This window comes from Erithacus rubecula (genome assembly GCF_903797595.1).
Source record: "Erithacus rubecula genome assembly, contig: SUPER_W_unloc_1, whole genome shotgun sequence".
NCBI classification, from domain to species: domain Eukaryota; kingdom Metazoa; phylum Chordata; class Aves; order Passeriformes; family Muscicapidae; genus Erithacus; species Erithacus rubecula.
In genome coordinates this window covers 278110-303089 of record NW_027635709.1, presented here as the reverse complement: position 1 = coordinate 303089, position 24980 = coordinate 278110, and the positions used below count along the sequence as shown (strand labels likewise).

Genomic DNA, 24980 nt, shown 5'->3' with positions numbered 1-24980 from the left:
GGAGATGAATGGGACAGGGCCAGGCTTGACAGATAAAGTGTGGGAAGGGGAGAACTATAGTGACAACCCAAGTAGCAAAAGGGGACTTAAGAGGGGATGCTTTGAGCAAGCACAAGCAACCAAAGATGTAACAAGAAGACAAGACTTAGGGCATTCCCTTGCACCCCCACTGGGATATTGACACACTCAAATACCTCTATAAAGTGCCTGTACAGCAACACATGCAGCATGGGAAACAAACAGGAGGAACAACAGATCTGTGTGCAGTCACAGGGCTTTCATTGCGATTGGGATAGCTCACAACTGCAATATTGTCATGAAGGGCAAAGCCCTGTTTGGGAAACATAGACCAGGAAGGTGCGGTGGTAGAGTTACCCTCTATGTGAGGCTACATTTGGAATATATGAAGCTCTGTCTTGGGGTGGATGACGAGCTAATTGAGAACTTATAGGTTAAGATAAAAGGCAGGCTAGTAAGGGTGACACTCTTGTGACTGTGTGCTACAGGCTGCCTGAGCAGGAGAAAAAAGTGTATGAGGCCTTCTACAGGCAGCTTGAAGCAGCCTCAAAGTCACAGGCCCTGGTTCTTGTGGGGGACTTGAACTACCCTGACATTTGCTGGAGAAGCAACACAGTGAAGCACAAACAGTCCAGGAGGTTCCTGAAAAGCATTGATAACAACTTTCTCTCACAGGTAGTGAAGGATCCCACAAGGAATGATGTGCTGTTTGACCTGATACTGACAAACAGGGAAGGCCTTGTTGGAGATGTGAAGGTTGGGGGCAGCCTTGGCTGCAGTGACCATGAGATTGTGGAGTTCAGTATCGAGCAAGGAGGAAGCAGGGCAGCAAGTATGATCACAACCATGGACTTCAGGAGAGCTGACTTAGGCCTCCTCAAGGATCTTCTTGGAAGAATCCCATGGGAATGGACCCTGCAGGGAAGAGGAGTCCAAGAATGCTGGTCAATATTCAAGCACCACTTCTTCCAGGCTCAAGAACGATGCATCATGATCAGCAAGAAGTCAGGCAAAGGGAGCAAGAGACCTGGATGGATGAATAAAGAACTCCTGTCACTACTCAAGCATAAGCAGGAAACACACAGAAGATGGAAGCAGGGTCAGGCCACTTGGAATGAATATAGAGAGGTTGTCAGAGTAAGTAGAATGAGATGAGGAAGGCCATGGCCTATCTGCAATTAAATCTGGCCAAGGATGTTAAGGACAACAATAAGGGCTCCTTCAAATACAACAATAACAAAAGGAGAATGAGGGATAATGTGGGCCCGTTACTAAATCCAGGGGGGACCCCAGTGACAGAGGACGCAGATGAGGCAGAGTTACTGAACGCCACCTTTCTATCGGTCTGCACTGACAAGGACAGCCCTTGGGGTTCTCTGACCCAGGAGAGCAAGGTAAAGGAATGGTGGAAGGCATTAATTTGGTCAAGGAGGATTGGGTCAGAAAACACCTAGGCAAACTTGACATCCTCAAGTCCATGGGCCCTGACGGGATGCATCCAGGAGTGCTGACAGAGCTGGCGGACACCATAGCGAGGCCACTCACAATCATCTTTGAAAGGTCGTGGAGATCAGGAGAGGTGCCTGAGGACTGGAAGAAAGCAAATGTCACCCCAATCTTCAAAAAGAGCAAGAAGGAGGACCCACGGAGCTACTGGCCAATCAGTCTCACCTCAATCCCTGGAAAGCTGATGGAGCCCTCATTCTGGAGGCCATCTCTACCCATATGGAGGACAAGGTGATCAGGAGCAGTCAGCATGGATTCACTAAAAGGAAGTCATGCTTGACCAGCCTGATTGCCTTCTACAATGAAACAACTACCATGATGGATCAGTTTTTTGCATCTGTAGGATTGTTTCCTGTAGTTTTTCTGTTGCTGGATGCTGTGGGGTCTGTGCTGTCCTCCAGTATTTGCCAAATAAACTTTGTGACAAGTTACAGGACAAAGAGTTTTGCAGCCTACAGTGGAAGCTATTGACTCTTCTGATGCTATTATTTTAATTATATCTTTTAAAAGAAAGTTGCTCTCTCAGGGGAAGTTATTTGGTTTATTTTGCCCCAAGGAGAGAGTTAAGACGTTGGAAAGGAGCCTCCAGAGGTGGTTTAGGTCTTGAATTTGAGTATGTTGACAGTAGGATTATGGATGGTAGAGGAGGTGTGGTCATGTTTTATTCAAGCTCTTGTATGAATTTGTGCAACCAACTGGGAGATCCCATAGAATGGTTGAGTAACCTCTCACTGTCATAAGAGGAAGTTATTCCAATGTTTTCAATTAATCACTGTGTAGAGACATATGTTCATGTAAATTATGTCTGGTACCATAGTGGCTAAGAAATACCTGAAATCAGAAATTAAATGGGAAAATAAACAAACCCACCTTCCAAAATTGTAAATCTGCAAAACAGTTTTCTAGAGCTTCCCATGTTTCCAACCACTATCTCCTTGCTTTGTGCTCCATGAGTAATGAAAACAGGATTGCTTATAAAGCAGAATGGTTGAAATATAGTGTTGTGCTTTTAGCTTGTAACTGTTTTCTTCCCTTCCTCTAATTCCAATAGGAGCATGGAAAAACTCAGTAGAAGAATGGACTGCAGAAGATTGGAATGAAGATGTAAGTGTGCCTTGTTAGGTAGACTGATTTATTATTTACCCTTTTCAGAGTTTCTGTGTTGTCTTCAAAAACTAAATGTTTGAAGTAATACTTTGTATACATGCAGTGATATTTCTTGTTTTGTTTTGTTGGGGTTTTTTTGCAATTCCTGTTTAAAATATATTTGAGCTTCTTTTTAGAATAAAATTGAATAAAGAAATATTAATTTATTTTTTCTTGGTGGATAATACATAGATAACAAAATTTTAAGTTTTATCCCAAATTATTTATTTGTGAATTATAATTCTCCACTGCTCAGTGCTGGTGGGTGTTACCCACATACTTCCCCCTATTATTTAAGGATTTAAAGCCATCTTATCACAAAACTTTTATGGAATTAATTGCTGAAGCTTACTATCAACTTTAGACTTCTTGTTTGATGCTTTTTGTTTTAAATCTGCATAACATTTCCAATTAGTCCACTTCATGTCCATAATCTTAAAAAAGGAGCTAGTTATATGCTGAAGTTGGTACTTAATTGCTTCATTCCTGTTTTTTCATCATGATGTGTTGTGGAAAGTATTTAAAAGAATTTGGGTTCTCATTCTTTAATGGGCAGGAGATATCTTCATGTATGCAATATATTTGGCATTTGTGATCATCAAGCATGAAATTCACATTTATGATTTTAAGTTTTCAGCTATTGTATTAAAGGTTACATAGTTCAGAAAATAAACTAGATAGTAAGAAACATGGAAAGGAAAACTTAGCTTTTAAGAAGTCTTTAATCTTTTATATGAACATCCATTATTTTAAGTTTGTTTTCAGAAGAGTAAGAGATTGTCTCAGAAGTCATCCCTTTTGCCTCCTCCTCTAGGGTTGCATGTCAGCGTTATCTCCAGAAATGTGTGAATGTTTAATATAACAGATATGAAAACTCCATCCTTACCTAATGAGAGGGACATATCTTCCAAGAAAATGAAAAGAAGTTCTAAAATTCATAGGTTTTCTGTATCGGTTACTCTCAGCAAAAGCTGGCAGCTTCTCTAAACCTGTACTCTATTTCTGCAGTATGTACTAGGAGTAAACTAAGGGCTAAGGATACTGAAAATTTATGGCCTTGGTCTTACCCGTTTGCTGGTACAATGCAGCATTTGTAACACAGGAGGGGTGTTGACCAATGCTGGTTAGGTAATTAACTATCAAACCCAAGTAATTTGTGCATGAATCTTGAAGGAACAGCAAATGAAATCTCTAACCTGTTGTTAATTTTTACTAATTTTGGTGTGCTGGAAAAATCCCTGTAACCTAGGAGAAAGTTATTCATGTGCTGATGTTCAAAAAGAGTGAATGAAATGGTGAGCTGCAGGCAAATTAGTCTAAAACATCTCTGGGGAAAAAATAAAGTAAAATTGATTCATTTGATTTAAAATAAAAAAAAATATAAATAAAAAAAGCATAAGAATGCACCTTGTGTCATGCAGTGTAGTTGTATGAAAATAGGTCCACTTCAAATAAACCTGATATTGGTTTTTAAGTAAATTTCAAATTAACTGCAAAGATAGAGTATGTCCCTGTAAGAGATTTGATCTACATCTTTTGTTCTAAATATAATTACATGCTATCATGAAACAGATTAGGTGGATTGAAATCTGCCATGAAAATTTTAGCCAATAAATCTTTTGCAGGAGGACATTTCTAGGAGGGCTATAAAGTAATCTAGTCTCAGGCCAGATGCCATCCAGTGTCTTTATCAATGATTTGGAAGTAATAAGAGCACTGCTGAATAAAATTTGTGAGAAATAAAAAAAATTATAAAGTAAGCCAGTCATACAGAAATCTGAAGCTCTGCTAGACTTGACCTGTTCTCAAATGAAAAATACTTTAATATAGCCAAGTGACCATTTGTTTTATAGGAATAAAGGCACACCTCCAGACCAAATGGCTGGTGTCTGGAAAGCAGCAACTGAAAAATTTTCAGCATTGTAGAGGATGATGAAAAAAGAACATCTCGGCATGATCTCCTAAAGAGGTGTTGCTATGGCAAAAAAACCCTATTGTAGTCTTTTTGCCTGTAGGCACTCTTCCCTGTCTCTTAATCATTCTTGATTTATATTTCAGTATGTGGACTCTCCTGAATTTGATTCTGAAACACTGCATCCAATTATTCATTGCTTCTACAAAATAAAAAATGTCGAAAATAGCTGAAAATATTTACTGATAGTATTGGTGTTTGAGAGTGAGATTTTTAGTTTACTGAATCTGAAAAAGTTACTTTATTAGCATATAATGGGTTCTTGTTTTAGTATAGCAAAAAAAGGCACAATGTGAACCTGTGGCTGGAAAATGGAGCCATGCATTTAAATGTATTATAAACAATTCTAGCCACATTACTAATGATTGAAACAACCAAGGAAGCTGAAGTATTTGCTGTCTGCAGGTAAAGACCAGGTGTTTTTTTTTAAGAATAATTTTGTTTAAATGTGGTGCTCCCTAGTCAAGTACAAGTTAGGTGCAGGTGAGTGAAATTTCATGTTGTTTGACCTTAGAACAATTTGATTTCTGTGATTTAATTACTAGAAAGGACTGGTAATTATCTTTAGTAGTGAGTATTGAGCAAGTACAGTATGCTGTCAGTGTGCTATTAAATAGAGGAAACTCCTTGAATGAAAATCAGATGTTGTATGAACAATGAAGGACCAGATAAATATTAAGGTACTCTAGATGGTTCGGGGTTTTCCTCTCAAAATTGTGATTATATTCTTCTGGCTAAATAAAATTAAGTTTAGCTACAAAAACTATCAGAAGGGAAGAAACAGAATACATACAAATTGCTGGAAAGTGGATGAAGGCAAACATTTTCTGTATAATATTGGTAGTTTTCATTTTTATTTGAAACAATTGCAACACTTAAAAAAATGTAGTGGGAGTGTTTTCTTTACTAGGAAGCAGCACAAGAACTTGTTTTAATTTTTTAACTTCAATACATCATATCAAAACACTAATAAGGTTTTGTTATTTCTGATTTGTTGTTGTTGAGTTTTTATGCCAGAGTATATTTTCTTGTGGTCCTCAATTATCAACTGTCCATAAGACCTGGTAGCTTAGTTGTTAAATATATTGTATGTTTGGTGATTGGAGAATGATTTTTATCATAGAAACAGGAGCTTAAAAGCACAGACATTTCACTGTAGATGGAGGAAATACCCTTGCAAGGCTGCTGCCTGCAAATGGTTTGCAACTGTTTATTCAGTTCTGGGAAAATGCCAGAGCCTCAGTGAAAGATTTGTGAGTGTAGTGCACAGTGAGCGTAAATAACTTTTTTAGGAGCTGATATTACTTCTAAGAAATACTAAATACATCTGTGTAACAAAGTTTTTCAGCTGTTACTGCACAAAGTATGTGCTTGGACAAATTATGTAATCCCAGCAGACTTTTGAATTAGTTGATTGTAACTTGTGGCAGTGAGCTTGTTGCAGGGTGTAGTGTAAACTTCAGTGTAGCTAAGCTGGTATCTGGAAATGTCTATTTTGCATGCTGGTTCACTTGAAGAGAATGTTTCCTCTCTCACATCAAATATGCTTTTGCACTATCATAAACATCCTCAGACTCCTCGATTTGCTCAATTTTCAGGATTCATCAGTGTTTTGGCCATGGTTCATCTTATCCTGGGCATTGTGAGCATAAGAAATTTTTGACATTACAATGAATTTGCTATTTAACCAAGAGATTGAAAAACATAAGCTGCTGCTTGTGCCATTAGCTGACCTCCTTCTGCCATATAATGCAGGAGTCTCATAACACCACAGAAAGTACAGTATACATTGTTCTAAAATAACACCTATGGTGGGGAAAGAGTTGAGCAATAGAGAAACAGCCTTTTAAATTGGAAATATGCTTGAGCTGAATCTTCTTTGTTTTGGTCAGTATATAGAGTTGCAGGCTGGCAGCATTATGCTCAGGACAGAATTGTGTTCCAGAAAGATGGTGTTAAAATGTGTTGTATTAGCAGGAAGGGTAGGAAATGAAGGGAGGGATTGGGGCAGTACTATTTTTTTTATGACCCGGTGTAGTGCTAGGGGAGAGCACATGAAACATTTGAACTTTGAGTAGTAAGTGATTTGCTCCCAGTCAGACCTTCTGCATCCTGCTTAAATCAAATGTTTTATAGAAGAATCCCAGATGACCATGTACAGAGATGTGCTTTCAGTAGAGCTGCTTGTGGGATGGCAGATGATATTACCTCAGGTCTGTGATGTACTTTAAACTGGGCTGCTAGCAATTAAAATGCATAATTTCCTGGAAGAGCTACATTCAAATGTCACATTCTAAAGGGATTCTTTGTGCATGTTTGAATAGGTCAGTTATTCTTTAGTCTAAATACAGAGCTACACCAAAGTAGTTAAGGGTGATTTTGCACAAATTTAATTTAAAATATAACCATTATACAGTCATATCACTGCCTTGTTAAACCAAACTTGTACTGGCTTAAGACTTATTCTGGTTTACAAGTATTCCTGTCAATAGAAATGAATTAGCTGTAAGAAGTTGTAGTTAACTACTATTTTTCTAAAAAGAGAAGCTATTAAAAAAATCCCAAACCAGGAAACAATCACCCCCTTTCCCCCCCAAAATGCCAACCAACCAGCTCCCCCTCCCCAGATACCTCTGCAAGTATCTATCTTTATTGTAACAGCATGGTGGAAGCAGTACAGTTTTCTGCTGTGGATGGTTTGACTTGTTATATTAGTATAGGCAATTACACACTTCTCCCTTTGTTTTCAAACTCATGCTTGCAGAGCAACCTGTTTAAGATGGTTTTGTCACCCCTAGCAGAAGTGCCAGGAAGGAACTATGAATGCTAGTTCACTGTACATATCTGAGTGCAAACTTGCCTCCACTGATGATGCGAGCTGAAATGTAAAACAGCCACATTAAATGAGTGGGAACAGTGCAATGTGTTAGACTTCTGCAATGAGATTTATCAGAGTTGCTCTATGGAGTCCTAAATTATGTCTGCACACTGATGATACACCAGCTGTCACATTAATTACTTTCTACTGGTATAGTTTTTAGTTAAACTATTTCCCAAACTGATGTAGTTACATTAGTATGGCATTCAGTGTTCAGTAGATCAAATTTCCTAACACTTTCATTAAATTGGTACTTGATTCTGTGGAGAAGACTTTGAAGGTCAACTACATGTTTTTGTGTTCTTAAGCAGATCTGCAGCATAACTGGTTGTAATGATAGTGTGACTTTATCTTAAAAGTGCATGACCAAGATAGAATTTCTGAAGATGACACAGTACCTTAAAGCGTGAGCACATGTATGATTAAAATAACTCTCCCCTCTACACACTTTTTTCAGCTTTCTGAAACAAAAGTCTTCACTGCTTCCTCTGTTCCAGCTGAGGATCACATGACTCCTAGACAAAGGTAAGATCTTCTTCCATAGTTTCCCTATACCTTAAAAACCTTCTACTTGTTGAAGCAATGCTAGCTTGTACATATGAAATGCTGACTAAAACACAGGGCAGCCTTGGTCAGAGATTGGTCAAGCTAGTTTCAAAATTATGAAAGCCTTCCTTTTGTGGGTTCCTGTGTTACCTTTTATTGACTACAGAAGTGGAGTCAAACTTAGCAAATCCATGAACATAATACTGACTTCTGCACAAAGACTACTTACTGGCAGGAACAAAAGTAGCTGGTAAGAAAACTGTGCTGCTGTTGTTGATAAGGAAGCTCTGACTGCTGTCCAGAAAATGAACCCCCCCCCCCTCCCCCCCCGTAGATGCAGAAAATGTTTAGAATGTAGTGCTTTAACAAATATGTTGACAGAAAAGCTTGTGTTGCTTACCAGGAAAATCACCTTCTTGCCATCACAGTTACTTGCCTTAACTGATGATATAGAGTTCAGATAGAGAATGGAAAATATGACAGTTGCTGCCTTTACTTGTCTTTGTCTTCACCAAATGCCTAGCTAATTATGTGGAAACAGCTGCCTGTGTTAGCCTCAGAGAGCAGCTTAAAGTTGTATGATGAAAACTTCTGTAGATGGATAGCATGAGATCTGAAAAGTAGATGGCCTAATGGTCCCAAACATCCTCATACAGCTCTACTAGTATACTTCAGACTCCAGCAAAATTTTTATTGTAACATGGGTGCAACCTGGAGGAGGCACATGTAGTAATTATGTCAAGACAGACTAGACTGACACCATCATCAGTCCCTTATTAAAAACTTTTCATGCCTTCTCTCAGTGGACCTCTCTCAGGCAACACCACACAGCACTAACTCCTCTCTGCAAGTTTCCTTGTTCCTTCTGCATGACCAGCTAACCCCAAGCTATCCCTTTCCCAGCCACCTAACCCTACCTGTCCCTTGCATGACCACATCCCTTCCTCCTCACAGCACAGCCAGCAGACCTCATCTCAAAGTGCAACAAACTCTAGATCTCAAGCTCCAACTTAAGCTGACCCACTCTTTTATAACATCCATCCTCATTGGACAGGCAAGGCTGTCTCCACCGCTTGGCAATCAGTACAGCTGTAATTCATTGAGGAAAATTGCCTTCTGCACTAACCTTACAAACTATCTTCCCACAGGCATGGTGTTAGTTGGCTTACAGTTTATATTCCATTCCTTTCCTTCTTAAAGGTGGTATGGCAGGAGGGCTGGACTAGATGATTTCCACAGGTCCCTTTCAACCCTAACTATTCTGTGATATGCTTATATGTTCATTGTTTTAATGCAAATATTCTTCCAGTGGATGTCCCTCAATTTATGTTAGAAAATATTTTAGTTCATCAGGTCAAATTCTGGTGTATTGTTTTGTGGTTTGTGTTTTTTTTGTTTCGGTTGTTTGTTTAGTTTTTACTTATCATAAGAAAGGTTTGGACACTAAAAAATATATGCTACTCAAAGTTCTGGAAGCAGCTCTTCAGCCCAAGCCTGTGGTATATTTAGGATAAACTTAAGTCAGAATTTTTTTAGTAGATTTATTTTATTGTTTGAATACTTTGCTTTTCCTTGGCTACATCTGTGTTAAACATGTGTAGGTGCTAATAGCCTATGTTAAATGTGAGAAAATTCACATTTCTCATCTTACTCAGGTATGTATGGTAATTTTGGAAATGTGTCTACTATCTGAGAAATGTAGCTTTTCTTTCCACTGCTCTTGTGACTTCCATACCATCGCACACTCAATTGCTGCATGTGACTTCATTCTTTACTGTCTGTATACCTACCCCATACAGAGGTAGGACTTTGATCCCTTGCTCTTTGTGATATACACAGAATGTGGATTATCAATGTATATAAAGAGTTGGCAGGTGGGATCAGCTTAAACACAATGTATCTTTTATGATTTGTCTCCAGTTATTTGGTTATATTAATCATATAGGTTATTTATGTGATACATGATGATATACATTTGATAATGTTTTAAATGAGAGCAAAGGCAATTTATATTCTAGCTGTAGTGGTATATTTCAGCTAGCAGAATTTTATTTTCTGGCAAAAACATCTATTATACCTCTTTTGTATAGCAAGTAAGCAATATTTGAAAAGACTGTTAATCATTAATAATTCTGTTGCTAGTATGGCAGCTTTAGTATTAGTGCTTTCCTCAGTTTCAGCACAGTCTAATCATTGTTTATTCCAGCCAAACGTTGCTTTGTCTTACAGCATTGATTTGGTAACACTCCTTCAAAAGCCTCAAAAGCCTGTGACCCTTACTCAAGAGACAGAAGGCAACTTATTTGAGGCTCCGCAGCAACAGACCTTTGGCCAAGCCCTAGTCTTCACAAATTCTCAGCACAGCACCCAGATGGCATTAGGAACTGACAGCTCCAGTGCTGTAAACTCTTATTCTCCTCAAAGTCTGGTAAAAATATCTTATGCTTTCTAAATATTCCTTATGATTAAATATTTCAGGTTAAGTAACTTTTCCAGTACTGGCCATTTAATGAGATGGTTTTGTATTTATAAAATTCAGGTTGCAAATGTTGAAGGAATTCTGAATTTCATTCCTTCCATTCACACACACAAAATAAAGTTTACTTTTTTTCTGGTTTTGCTAAGTAGTTGTTTCTCACTTCACATGAAGTACTTGTATTAATTTTTGAGTAGAGAGCGGATGCATATGCTGCATGCTGATTTAGGATGAAATCACTTGTTTATAGTGAAGAGTTCTATGCCAGAGAACTTTGATGTGTAATTTGCAAACACATATCTGACTGCTTTTTGTGGAAACCTGATTATTTCTGAGTCAATTCTGAGGGCTTGAAATTGGGCATTTAAACTGATTTTCACAGAATAAATGCAACTATTAGTAAATGCATGCTGTTTTAAGATGCTTGGATTAAAGTAAATCAGTATTGTTGTAGTCAGTGATGAAGTTATATCAGTGATAACCAGAGAGGGTGTGGTCATATGCTCCAACTGCTGCGTTTTTTACTGGTCATAAACTAAAATACAAGAAGTGACGCCTCAACACGAGGAAAAACTTCTTTACATTGAGAGTGGCAAAGCACTACAACAGCTTCCCAGGGAGGGTGTAGAGTCTCCCACTCTGGAGATGCTCAAAACCTACCTGGACATGCTTCTGTGTCACCTGCTCTGCGTGACCCTGCCTTGGCAGGGAGTTGGACTGGATGATCTCCAGAGGTCCCTTCCAACCCTAACAATTCTGTGATTTATTAGTAATCTAGGACTGAAGAGATTTTGGTTTCTGCCAAATAGCAGCTGTAAGCATTGACCCTATGGTTGTGGTTATGTTCAAATTATTTATTACTCAACTCCACTCTTCTCCCCCCTCTTTTTTTTTTTTTTTTTTTTTTTTTTTTTTTTTTTTTTTTTTTTTCCCTCTTGGTAGTCTGCAGTTCTTTGTTCTGGCTTTGGAGAACGTGGGTCTCCTAAACCGACAAACTCTACTGGAAGCCAAAACATGGACCAATTGATATCTCCAGATTTGGGTCAGTTTACCTCTCAACAAAACATTAATAGCTCTACTATCACTACCACATCATCCTGGGATCGAAAACCATCCATTACCCAGGCCTCAGTCCTTAGTCAGTTTGGTAAGTGCTTTGACATAGCTTTCTCTCTCTATTAAACTACAAGATGTCTTAATGCCAGTAGCAATTTAAAATAGCCTTAAATGAAAAGCTTTTTTAAAAAAACATAATCCTAATAATATAATTGATTACAGCATTGTGTTACACTCAGTTGCTGGTAATAGACATTATAAGTATATAACAAACTAAGCTTTGAGAGACTTAAGTCTATCTATAAATGTCATTGAATCTTTAGAGGTTGTTGAGCCTTCATGTAATGACATCTTTGATTTAAGGTGCTTGAATATTTAAGTGGAATTTTGATGTGACTTTGTGTCATGGTTTTTACCCCATCCAGCAACCAAGCCCTGTGCAATCAGAAGGGTAAAAGTGAGAAAACTTGTGGGTTGAGATAAAGACAGTTTAATAGGGAAAGCAAAAGCCACACACTCAAGCAAAGCAAACTAAGGAATTCATTCACCCCTTCCCATGGGCAGACAGGTGTCCAGCCATCTCCAGGAAATCAGGGCTCCATCACATGTAATGGTGACTTGTGAAGACAAATGCCATCACTCCAAATATCCTCTCCTTTCTCCTTCTCCCATCTTATATACTGAGCATGATGTCTCATGGTCTGGAATATCCCTTGGGTCAGTTGGGGTCACCTGTCCAAGCTATGTCTCCTCCCAACCTCCCACACACCCCCAGCCTCCTCCCCAGCATGGCTGTACAAGAAGCAGAAAAGGCCTTGACTCTGTGTAAGCTCAGCAATAAAGAAATCTCTATATTATCAACCCTGTGTTCAGCACAAATCCAAAGCACAGCCCCATACCAGCCACTGGGAAGAAAATTAACTCTACCCCAGTCAAACCCAGTGCAATTGGTTTTTCAACAAATCCTGGAAAATACCTATTTTCAGTGTGCCTATGTTGCTTCTAGGTTGTACCATATTTAGTCTTTTTCCCCAATTTTTTCTCTTCTCATCATTGCGTGAATTTTGAATGAGTACTATATAATTTCTTCATAATGTGCGTCATATCTCAGCATTCTTTCAGTAGTGTGAAGTCTATGTGTGCTGAAAATTATGCAGGTTACCCATTTTTTCTATTCATAATTGTATGGATTTTTCATTTAATTGAGTAAAATTAGTGGAAACAGTGAAAATGACACAAACTTGGTTTTACAGTGTAGTTCCTAGTAGTATTCTCACTGTGACTTTCAGCCATATTGAGATAGTAGATGACTTCTTATTTCTGTTGAAAATCTTTTATTTTGTAGGGTCAGGGGAATCCTAACTCATAATACCACTAAGTTGCAACTCTAGACCCCTTGGAAGTAATCACATTTTATCAGCACAGTTAATTGCTGTAAAACTTGCAGTGTTTGGCTAAAATAATCCATAACAGTTTTTGAGGTCTAATGTGTGATAATGTTATGTCACTGTATGAATAGGTTTCCTTTTATATTTTTTTCTACAAAAGCCAAGGCAAGCAGCTCTGGTGCAGATGTGTTTTTCAGCAGAGCGAGGAATCTATGGGAAGTGGTTGGTGATGGTGTCCTGAGCTGGAGAAACCCCAGAAGAGCACTGAGACCCATCAAGAGCCAGCAGCTTGCATGAGAGTGACTGACAAGGCATGGGCAGGGCCAGGAGTAATGGTGGTCACCCCCTGTGGCATCTAAACCTGGTAGTGGTGCAGCAGGTTGTGCAGGAGGCCCTGCCAACTCAATCAGGGAGCAATGGTATCCACCTGGCAGACAGTCATAGCCAACCTCTCCAAGCTCTGCACACACCATGACTGAAACAGCTGCCTAGACAGAGCTCCAGTGGGAACATATTGCCACCCAGGTGTCAGGCTGCAGGATATGTCCTGCTCTTATACCAGTATTGGACAGCAGTAGTGAGCACACCTGTGGGAGGTGTGCCTGTCACGATCCTCTCAACCCAAGCGGGAGTCGTGATGGTTCCTTTGACCACAGGGTACAAAAGACAAAAAGCAAGAGACTCAAGTTTTACTCAGCAGCAAGCAGCAATGCAGTTTATTGCGTGCCAACAATTCAGTTTTGTGATAGAAGAGAGAGAGAGAGAGAGAAAGAGGTAAAGGAAATTAAGTAAAAAGGGAGAGAAAGAGAGAGAGAAAGGATGGGGATATAGCTACCAACAGAAGGGACGAGTCCTCGAGTCTTTCAATGATAGATGCGTCTTTGATCTGTTGGGAGAAAGAGATTTCAGAGTCTCTTTAAGAAAGTCACTTTTATAGTCCTTTTCCAAAGCGAGTGGCCTCTGGCCAAAAGGTGGGGAGATTTATGGACTATTGTATGTGGAGATGGTCACTCCAAGAAACAGGTGCAGGAACAGGATGCTATAACCAGTACCTTGCTCGAGTGCAGTGTACCATGGCAAGCACCAGGCACACCTACAAACAGTCCCTTGGCAAGCATCCACCTTGGCCAGGCAAGAACTCAGGTCCAGAGTGAGTGGTGGGGTCCTGGGGTCTCAGTCTCTGATGATGGTTGCGAGACAGATCAGAGAAACATTGGACCAACCCTTACACCACCCTGTGACTCACAATCATTGTCAAGAGCCCTCCTTCATGGTGTTGTTGTGAAGTCTTCAGGACTCATCCAAGTTGGTAGCATATCCTGGAAAAAAACAGAGACAGGAAGTAGGACAGAATAGAAAAGTAGGAAAAAGATAAAAGAAAGGAAAAGGGAGAAAGAAAACAAAACAAATCAATTTAATAATCAATTTTTAATTTGATTCCAAAAAGATAATAATTTTTTTAGTTAAAGTACAACACAATTAAAAATAGGCGAATTTAATCAATATTCCAAATGCAACACAAGTAAAACAAGCAATTTTCAAATTTCAAATCAAATAATTAATTTCAATTAAAAATGCAACACAACTAAAATAAGCAATTTTAATTCAAAATGCAAGACAACTAAAATAAGCAATTTTGATCAATATCCATAATGTTACACAACAAAGATAAGCAATTTTTTTAATCAAAACCATGTTTTATCTTATTTTAAATCATACATTTCACCTTGTTTCAATAACCTTAGGGATGTCAACAGTTACTAATTTGTGTACATAATGTAGAGGATTGCTGATCTGTAGCAGGTGATGAGAGGTAAAAATCATATCCTTCCATTTTAGTAAAGTTACAGGCACAAAGATTTAAATGATTTTTAGTACTCACTACCAAATCTTCTAGGAAAGCATTATCGCAAGCAGTTTTTAAGCATGCACACCCATTGCCCATATACACCAGTATTGTTTCAGGAATCTTGTTTAGATGAATTTCAAAGTTACAGACCTTCTGTTCTGTGTCTAAGCAAATATCTTGAGCTGTGACTGCATTACTTTCACAGATAAACCCTTGTTGTTCCCGGAAAATGCGAGCTTCCAAATTAATTTGTTACTTCTCACTAATTTGACGAACCCATTCTCTGTGCTTGGAAGGATAGAGAAAAGCTCCATCATGATTCAGCCCTAATGCAATGATAGGGAATATTGAATGTACTGAAGCATTACATATGGTCAGTGCAAAGGCTGTGGCTGTGTTTGTGCTGGGGTCGTAGGTAAAATTTACCAAGTTCCACCAGAATTGCAATTCTCTTTCAAAATCAGTGGCATTATCCCAGATTATTCTCCGAATTTCAGTAGAGTAGGAAAAGTGACTTCCTCGTCTTCTCTTATAATTGAGGCAGCAACTGACTGCATCCACAGTTGAGCCTGGATACAGCAGAAAGCTAAAGAAATGTTACCCAATTTATTCATTAATACTTCTAAATCAATACTATTCAAAATTCCCCATCCTGTTCTCACACCGGTTATGTCTCTTGTCATTCATTTATTAAAAGGATCCAGCTTTCACAACCAGGTTGTCCACCCGTCAAAAGAGGTTTGCAGAAAAGGCAAACAAGCTGGCTGAACTACTGCGACATTGTTCTGCATTGACAATTTGACTTGTTTAAAAGACCATGGCAAATTAAACAATATTTGTTGTTGGCCAGTTTTCTGAATTACATATGATCCAATTTAAAAAATTTTCAGGCTCAGCATAGCTGCTGATTGGGTAGTAGGTGTTACAACATTAACATTGAGTTCTTTTCAGTATTTTGCATTGGTTTTTACCACACATAATTTTATGGGAAAATTGTACAGCAGCTCAATTTTGATTTTGAATCTCACAAAATAAAACATGGCTGTAAGATCCTGTGCCATAACTGTATACAGGTTCAATAAGGGATTCAGCAATTAATCTTCATGTTCCACAACATTCTTCTGTGAAAAGTAAACATAACAGAATCTGCCACAAAGAGACAGGAGGTTAAAATGATGGAATGATCCAGCATGTAATGCGGACTGGAATTCTGTTAACTTCCCAATCATTTTGCTGCCAAGAAGGAAGTCACTCTGTACCTCCTTTACAAACAGTATGAGTCAGTGTAGATGCAAACAAGAGAGTCACTCCACAGCTCACACTGGAAAACACTCCAAACAACCATCAGCTCCAAAACCTGAGGGCTACCCCCTCCCCCAGCAATAATTTGTTTGGCAGAAGCATTAGTGAATGAAGAATTTGCTGTTTGTTTGGGGGAGAAAGCAGAGACTACTTTAATTACCGAGGCAGGTTTGTCGTAGCTGCTACCTAAGCTCTCAGATTCTGTTATTGCCAGATTTTTACAGTTCCTTCTATTACCGAGGAGATGTTACAGTACGGCTCGATCTGGGCCTATCACTTCCTAACTGAGGATTTCTGGGCCACCCTGTCAGGGGGAGATCCCAGTAGTGGCTGTCTTCAAAAACTTCACTTCCTGAGAAGGTTTTTGAATTTTCTCTGAGGCAATTTGCAAATTAAGGCTTTCCTAATGGGCGATTATTTTTTGTTGGGTATCGCTCACTACTTCTATTTCATCTCCTCCCACAAGGGTATCATCAATGTATTGATAACCAGCCCCATTGTCAGGTTTGGGGTTTTGGATTGGCCATACAGGAGTGTTGAAAGGAGAATAAGTATCAATTATTACTTCTTGGTCTTGCAAGTTCTGTATAACCAGTTTGATCCCTTCTTTGGCACCAGAGGGACGAGGGTATTGTTTTACATTTACAGGTAATTTCAGAGATTATTTATAGCCAACAGTGAATTTTATTTCATGTATAATTTCCAAGCAGGCAACTTTGTGAATTTTTTCTAAGAGGAGGTCAGGGTTACCAACTAAAGCTACAAGGTCTATCCCCTTTTCAAGGGGTTAAGCCCTGCTGCCCAATAATCCGTGCACTGAGTTGGGGACCATGAGTTACATTTGACTTCTGTTTTTAAGAAAGCCCCATGTCCCCAGTACCCACTAGCTGCTTGTTCTGATTATTCAGTAGCAGTGTACAGGATTTCTGTAGTGGTTATTTGTGGGTCAAAATCCTCATCATTGATAAAATTGTATTCTGCTTTAACCACAGATGTCGAGCTAGGGCAGCAATGTTCCCCACTATTTTTCATCAGTTAGTTCTTTTTGAGGATATAATTGATTCATTTCCTTCTGCTCTGTTTCTTTTGGTGAGTCAGTGTGTTTTAAAGTGTTGGTGTGTTCTTGTCTTAGGGCAGCTCTTAAAGAATGAATCTCATCTCTCAAAGCATGATTCTCATTCCTTTCTTCATCTAATTGTTTTTTGCAAAATTTCCACTAAATTTTGTAGAGTCAATAATTGCTCTTTCTTCGCTTCTTCGCGTAAAGCAAGTTTCTATAGCTGCTTTAAGACAGGCCCCCCAAACTGAGCAGAGAATGGTCTTATTTCTGCCCAGTTTGAATTTTGTTTCATGTTGCAAAGAATGTATCCTGTCAATCACATTTTCTAAATTAAACCAGTTACTGTGTGCCCAATCTTCCCCCCCTTGGGAAACTCTGGCCTTATATTTAGCTAATAAAGCTAAAAATGCAGCTTTATCTTTTGTATTATGATTTTCAGTCGTTTTGCAAGGGGGAATGTAAAACCACTCAAGGAAGCTCAACACTTAGTTACACACACAGCTTTTTCTGCGTACAAGCGCCTCTCTTCCCTGGGTGGGTGAAAAGACTAGAGTTACACACGCACTCCTCAGCCTGTGCAGTTCTCCCCCCCTCACTTTAGGGAAGGTAAGTACACATACACACACACAGCCTATGCAGTTCCCCCCCCCCCCCCCTTACTTTAGGGAAGGTGAATACACAGGCTACTCAGTTTTCCCCCCTCACTTTAGGAAAGGTCAGTACACATACACACAGCAATAAAGAATAAGAACAGCACAGTTCTGCCTTTTGCACCAAGAGAACTTTTGTGAATTTCTGAAGACAGAGCCCTCAAACGAGTGTAGGGATGCTTTTCACCTAGTTGTGTGCAGTTTGTGGGAAATCTGAAAAGCCCCCTTGCTTTCTAGTTTGGCTCACTTATTTTGAGTCGGCCAGCTAGGTGTGGCTGAGGCAAGACGTCCTTCCCCTGTTACAGACTACACATAACCAGCAATCCTTCTGTCTGTCAGAAATCCTGTCTGTGATGCCAATTTAATGTCACAATCCACTCAACCTGAGTGGGAGTCATGATGGTTCGTTTGACCCTAGGGTACAAAAGACAAAAAGCAAGAGAGACTCAAGTTTTACTCAGCAGCAAGCAGCAATGCAGTTTATTGCGTGCCAACAATTCAGTTTTACGGTAGAAGAGAGAGAGAGAGAGAAGGAAGAAATAGGAAGAGCTAGCAGATCAATACCTGGCTCTGAGCCTGATGTCACCAGCAGAATTTTGTTGCATTGTGATCATGGGTCAGTTTACACTAACCAGGCCTGCTGGCAACAGACAGGGTCCATGTCTCAAAAAGGGGAAAGGATCTTTGCACAGGAGTTAGCAGGGCTCGTTGAGAGAGCTTTAAAAGGTTTAAACTAGATTTTTAGGGGGAAGGGGATAAACCCATGTGCGCTAGAGAGAAGCCTTTGGGCAGCACACCAGTGTTTGAGGGACACTGTGCTAGTGAGGTCCTTAGGTCTGCCATCCTAGTGTGTTGCATCTATTTGTTGCTTGGGCTGAAAGGCAAGTAAAGGAGCAGGAAAGGCCTTTGTGAAGGTTTTATAGAGATGTTTATTTCAGCCACACGTGCATCGTTCAGGGTTCAGGGAACAAAGGCGAAGGGGCTTGTGGGGGTCCAGATTTAAGTACATGGGATGAGCAGGCGGGGAAATCCTTAGGGACCAATTGCCAAGGGACAGGGGGTGTTCAAGGGTGGGGTTAGGGTGAAAAGGCCAACAGGGAAACAGAGTGGGAGTGACCGAAAGGCTGACCGACAGGGAGAGGGCACAGGGTTGACCCAGGGAACAGAACAGGGGTTGCATTCCCTAGCTGGGAACACCTTTCTGGGTCTCCACATTAGTGGAGGTAGGGGACGTGTTGCTTTTTGCCCAGCCTGGAAATGAAACTCAAGATAATTTTAGCAAGGAGGTAATATTAAAGGGGATCTTTTTTTGAAGGCCTTCAGAGGCAGTTATGGAAAGGTGTCCACAAAAGCCCACCTTCCCCCAGGGGTGAATACATTTTTATGGGTTTTAGGTAATTAGCATAATTTATTAAAAAAGCACCAATTAGAAGGACAAGTGGTGATGCAATTCCCCCCTAGGTCAAGCCCCTTCTCTGGAGCTCTCCCTTCAGCACTAGTTGTACTTTGTCCATGAGAATGTATCTCGAAGAATTGTTCTCGACCTTGGTTCCCAAGAAGAATCAATATAGCACAGAGCCTTGTACCTCCTGGGGCTTGGAGCTCTAAATATGTTTTGTCTTTCTGCTTAATGAAAGGCCATGGAAAAGTACTGGGAAAACTAGTCAGTAATGCAATAGGCTACAGAGCTATAAATATATGTGTGAAGAATACAGAGACCATATAAAAGAAACAAAGGCAAAACCTAAATGCCATCAGATGGAGATCCATGAGGCAGCAAAGACACAAGGGTTATTGATTTGTTAGAAATCCCAGAAGTGCCTGAGAATGATCACACGGGAATTGGAGCTTTTTCCCCCCAAAAAAGGCAGCATGATCAATAGCCCAAATGAAGTGCATCTACACCAACACACACAGCATGGACAACAGGAGGAGCTGGAAGCCATGGTGCAGCAGGAAAATTATGACATAGCTGCCATCATAGAAACATGGTGGGATGATTCACACAACTGGAAAGCTGCAGTGGATGGCTATAAACTCTTCAGAAGCAACAGGCAAGGAAAGAGAGGTGGTGGAGTAGCCCTATATGTTAAGGAGTATCTTGATTGACTGGAACTTAACGATAGTGACAATACAGTTGAGGGTTCATGTTGGAAGATAGGTTGAAAGGACAGTACAGAAGGCAATCTCTCCTGATGAATTACACCTGTACTGATTACTGAGGAGTGGAAACATCTGTGCCTGCCCAATGAGTTTGGGTGTTGTGAAAGTAGGTTAGTTGGCCACCAGTTGCAGTTTGAGTTGGGGTTGAGACTGAGAGTATGCTGGCTGTGCTGTGAGGAAATATGGGACACGTGGTCCTGTAAGGGACAGATAAGGTAAGAAGATGCATGAGGGACAGTCAGGGTAAGACAGCTGGGAGAAGGACAGGTTGGGGTTGAGCCAGTTATGCAGAGAGGAGAGGAGTCAGAGCTGTGTGGAGCTGCCTGTAAGAAAAGGAGTCATTACTGTGTGAAGTTGCCTATGAGGGAAGGAGTCAGATTTGTTTGAAAGAAGTGCACTGAAAGAAGGCATGAGAAATTTTTAAATAAAGGACTGGTGGTGATGCTGGTCATGTCTGTCTTGACATAACTGCAACATGTTCATGGGGAGGAATCCAAGGGAAGGCTAACAGAGCAGATATCCAAGTGTGAGTCTGTTATAGACCACCCAACCAGGATGAAGAGGTAGATGACATTCTGTAAGCATCTGGGAGAAGTCTCACAATTGCTAGTCCTTGTTCTTGTCCAGGACGTCAACTTACCAGATGTGTACTAGAAATACAATACAGTGAAGTGGAAACAGTCTAGGAGGTTCCTGGAGTGTGTAGAAGAGAACTTCTTGACACAGCTGCTGAGCCAACCAGGGGAGGTGCTCTACTGGACCTGTTGTTTCTGAACAGAGAAGGACTGGTGGATGATGAGGTGGTTCGAGGCTGTCTTTAGTACAGCAATCACAAAATCATAGAGTTTTGGGTTCTTGGTGAAGTCAGAATAAGGGTCATCAGAACTGCTATGTTGGACTTCTAGAGGGCAGACTTTGGCCTGTTAAGGAGACTGGTTAATGGAGTCCTGTGGGAGACAGTCCGGAAGGGCAAAGGAGTCCAGGAAGGTTTGACATTCTTTAAGAAGGAAATTCTAAAGGTGCAGGCAGTCCTCATGTGCCAGAAGATGATCTGATGGAGAAAAAGACCGGCCTGGTTGAACAGAGACCTTTGACTGGAACTCTGGGGAGAAAAAAGAGAGTCTGTCATCCTTGGAAGAAGGGGAAGACAACTTGCAAGGATTACAAGGATGCTGGGAAAAAATTAGAAGGGCCAAATCCCAGCTAGAACTCAATCTGGCTATTGCCATAAAAGACAATATGTTTCTATAAATATATCAGCAGCAAAAGGAGGGACAAGGAGATTATCCTTAATTAAGTGTGTGAGAAAGCATAGTGACAAAGGATGAGGAAAGGCTGAGGTACTCAATGCCTTCTTTGCTTCAGTCTTTTATAACAAGACTGGTTTGTTCTCTGGGTGCCCAGCCCCCTGAGCTGGAAGATGGAGACAGGTAGCAGAATGAAGCCCCCACAATCCAAGGGGAAATGGACAATGACCTGCTTACACCACTTAGACACACACTAGTCCTTGGGGCTGGATGGGTTCCACCCAAGGGTACTGAGGGAGCTGACAGAAGTGCTCACCAAACTACTTTCAATCATTTATCACCAGTCCTGGCTAACCAAGGAGGTCCTGAAAGACTGGAGTTCAGCAAATGGGATGTCTATCTACAAGAAGGATTAGAAGTAGGAACTGGGGAACTACAGGCCTGTCAGCCTGACCTTGGTGCCAGGGAAGGTAATTGACCAGATCATCTTGACTGCCATCACATGGCATCTACAGAACAACCAGGGGATCTGGCCCAGCCAGCATGGGTTTAGGAAAGGCAGGTCCTGTTACACCAATCTGATCTTCTTCTATGACAGGACAACCTGCCTAGTGGATGAGGCAAAGGCTGTGGGTGTTGTCTTCCTGGAGTTTAGTAAACCCTTTGACACTGTCTCCCACAACATTGTCCTGGAGAAACTGGCTGCTCATGACTTGAACAGGTATACTGTTGGCTGGGTCCATAAATTTGCAGAGAACACCAAGTTGGCTGGGAGTGTTGATCTGCTGGAGGATAGGAAGGTTCTGCAGAGGGCTCTGGACAGGCTGGATTAATGGGCTGAGGCCAATGGTATTCAGTTCAACAAGGCCAAGTGCTGGGTCCTGTACTTGAGTCACACCAACCCCCTGCAGTGCTATGGGCTGGGGCAGAGTGGCTAGAAAGTGGCCCAGTAGAAAAGGACCTGGGGGTGCTGGTCAACAGCCAGCTGAATATGTGCCAGTGTATGCCCAGGTGGCAAAGAAGGCCAATGGCATTCTGACCTGTATCAGCAATAGTGTGGCCAGCAGGACCAGGGTAGTGATCGTTCCCCTATACTGAGCACTGGTGAGGCCACACCTCGAATCCTGTTTTGAATTTTTGGCCCCTCACTACAAGAAAGATATTGAGGTGATGGAGTGTGTCCAGAGAAGAGCAATGAAGAAGTCCTGTGAGGAGCAGCTGAGGGAGCTGGAGGTGTTTATCTTGGAGAAAAGAAGGCTCAGGGGAGACCTTATTGCTCTCCACAGCTAACTGAAAGGAGGTTGTAGCAATGTGTAGATCAGTTTCTTTTCCCAGGTAACATGTGATGAGAGGAACCAGCTTTAAGTTGAGCCAGGAAAAGTTTAGATTGGATATTAGGGAAAATTACTTAACGGACAGTGTTGTCAAGCTGCTCAGGGAAGTGGTGGAGTTGCCATCCCTGGAGGTATTTTAAAAGCTGTGTAGATGTGATGCCTAGGGACATGGTTTAGTGTTGGATTTAGCAGTGCTGAGTTAGTGGTAGGACTTGATCTTAGAGGTCTTTTCCAACCTAAGCATTTCAATGATTGTAAATAATGCTTCCCCACAGCTGTTTATTTAAAGTAGAGACTATCAAGTGTTAGCTTTATTATTACAGTGGTAATGTTCAGTATGGAACTTGTGTGATGTCTGAAAGAGACTTGGGCTCTCTATAAAATCATAGCTTTCCAGTGTGTCAGGTCACCTAGATTGTTTCATAAAAAGTATAAGCACGAAGAACAGAGTTCAGTGCTTTAATTTTGGTGTTTCTTTTTCCCAACACTGACCAGACTTGAAATCGCAGCCTCAACCATCCCCGGTTCTAATCCATCTGACCCAGCGACAACAACAACAAATGCAGACAGCCCCTGTTCCTTCTCCTGGGCTGGACTCCTCCTCCCAGGTGAAACTCCATGAGCCATCACCAGTAGACACCTCTACTGCAGTTAGCAAAATGTTACAGCTCCCCGCTATATCTATGGATAACCAGGAAGTGACTGCCCACCAAACCCAGCAGAAGCAGATAAAACCACCAAAACGGAGGATAACTCCAGCATCCAAGGTGGGTAATTGAGATTGTCCTTAGTAAACATATAAGCATACAAAAGCTTGTATCAGCAATAATATGGCCAGCAAGACCAGAGAAGCAATTGTCCCTCTGTACTTGGTACTGGTGAAGCCGCACCTCGAGTTCTCTGTCTAGTTCTGGGCCCCTCAATTCAGGAAGGATATTGAGGTTCTGAAGCAAGTCCAGAGAAGGGTAATTAAGCTGGTGAAGGGGCTGGAACACAAGTCCTATGAGGAGCAGCTGAGGGAGCTAGGAGGGCTCAGCCTAGAGAAAAGGAGGCTTGGGGGGAACCTTCTCCCTCTCTACAACTAACTGACAGGAGGATGGAGCCAGGTGGGGCTCAGTCTCTTCTCCCAGGTAACAATTGAAAAGAGGAAATAGCCTGAAGTTACGCTCAGGTAGGTTTAGATATTAAGAAAGGTTTCTTTATGGAAAGGGTGGTCAAGCATTGGAACAGACTGCCCAGGAAGGTGGTGGAGTCACCATCCTTGGAGGTATTTAAAAACTATGTAGATGTGGTGCTTAGAGACATGGTTTAGTTGTGGACCTAGATTAATGGTAGGACTTGATCTTAAGGGTCTTTTCCAACCTTAATGATTCTATAAATGTTCCTAGGAAGAAGGAGGGCAAAGACCATGGTCTGTTTCTTGTTTATAAAGCAGGAAATTCAAAGCTGAATAGTTTTTTGGTTCAAAATACAGTGATGTCTTTTCCAAGCACATATCTAATTGTTCTGTGTGGAAAATGACTATTGCTATGTGATTTTTGGATTGACTTAGTAGCCACAAGATGACTATTGGCTGAGGGGGATGATCACAGATGATGCTTTGATATTGTATAATAGTATAGCTTTCTCTTTCAGCTCCAGATCAGGGCACAGAATCAATTAATTAGTTTCAGGTTGCAAGAATGTAGTTAATTTATGTAAATGGGGGAAGTTGTCACAGATCTAGTTAGCAGCAAAGGCTGAGCCAGTAACTGAAGAAGCCTGTAGTTAAGGGACAAGAGCGTCAGTTACTTATTATCTTTAATACAAATAGTGCATGCAAAAGAATTATGTTGGGTTTTTTCCTCCTTTAAGATTCCTGCCTCTGCAGTGGAGATGCCTGGATCAGCAGATGTGGCAGGATTAGATGTTCAGTTTGGAGCTTTGGAGTTTGGATCAGAGCCTACGCTCACAGAATTTGGATCAACTTCAAGCAGTGAGAATACCAGCCAGGCAACCAACACTAGCTTGTACTCAAAATCTGTCAAGTATGTGTGAGTTCCCCTCTTGCATGTCTTCTTTAAGGAGTCAAGTTGGTGCCAAAAACATCAAGGCACAATTACCATGTAATGAGAGGGGGAAATATGATGTTATGTAAGGTGAACGTGTGCCCAGGTGGCCAAGAAGGTCAATGGCATCCTGGACTGGATCAGCAATAGTATAGCCAGCAGGGCCAGGGAAATAATTCTTCCCCTGTACTTGGCACTGGCGAGGTCACACCTCAAGTCCTGTGTCCAGTTCTGGGCCTCTCAATTCAGGATGAACATTGAGGTGCTGGAGTGAGTCCAGAGAAGGGCAACAGAACTGGTGAAGGGTCTGAAGTTCATGTCCTATAAGAGGAGCAGCTGAG

The 24980-nt window shown here is 40.9% G+C and overlaps 1 protein-coding gene across 5 annotated transcripts in view; it reads left to right on the top strand.

Annotated features, from left to right (window-relative positions):
* Window positions 1-24980, top strand: part of LOC306814073 (ubiquitin-associated protein 2-like) — a 185728-nt gene that overhangs the window by 94690 nt on the left and 66058 nt on the right. For 3 of the 5 annotated variants that reach the window (XM_079329786.1, XM_079329783.1, XM_079329782.1), the window contains 6 exons: window positions 2576-2628; window positions 7978-8045; window positions 10296-10494; window positions 11485-11689; window positions 23087-23358; window positions 24446-24624. In XM_079329786.1, coding sequence (XP_079185912.1) covers window positions 2576-2628; window positions 7978-8045; window positions 10296-10494; window positions 11485-11689; window positions 23087-23358; window positions 24446-24624 — 976 coding nt within the window. The remainder of the gene's footprint in view (window positions 1-2575; window positions 2629-7977; window positions 8046-10295; window positions 10495-11484; window positions 11690-23086; window positions 23359-24445; window positions 24625-24980) is intronic. The other 2 variants (XM_079329785.1, XM_079329784.1) reach the window with 1 other exon arrangement.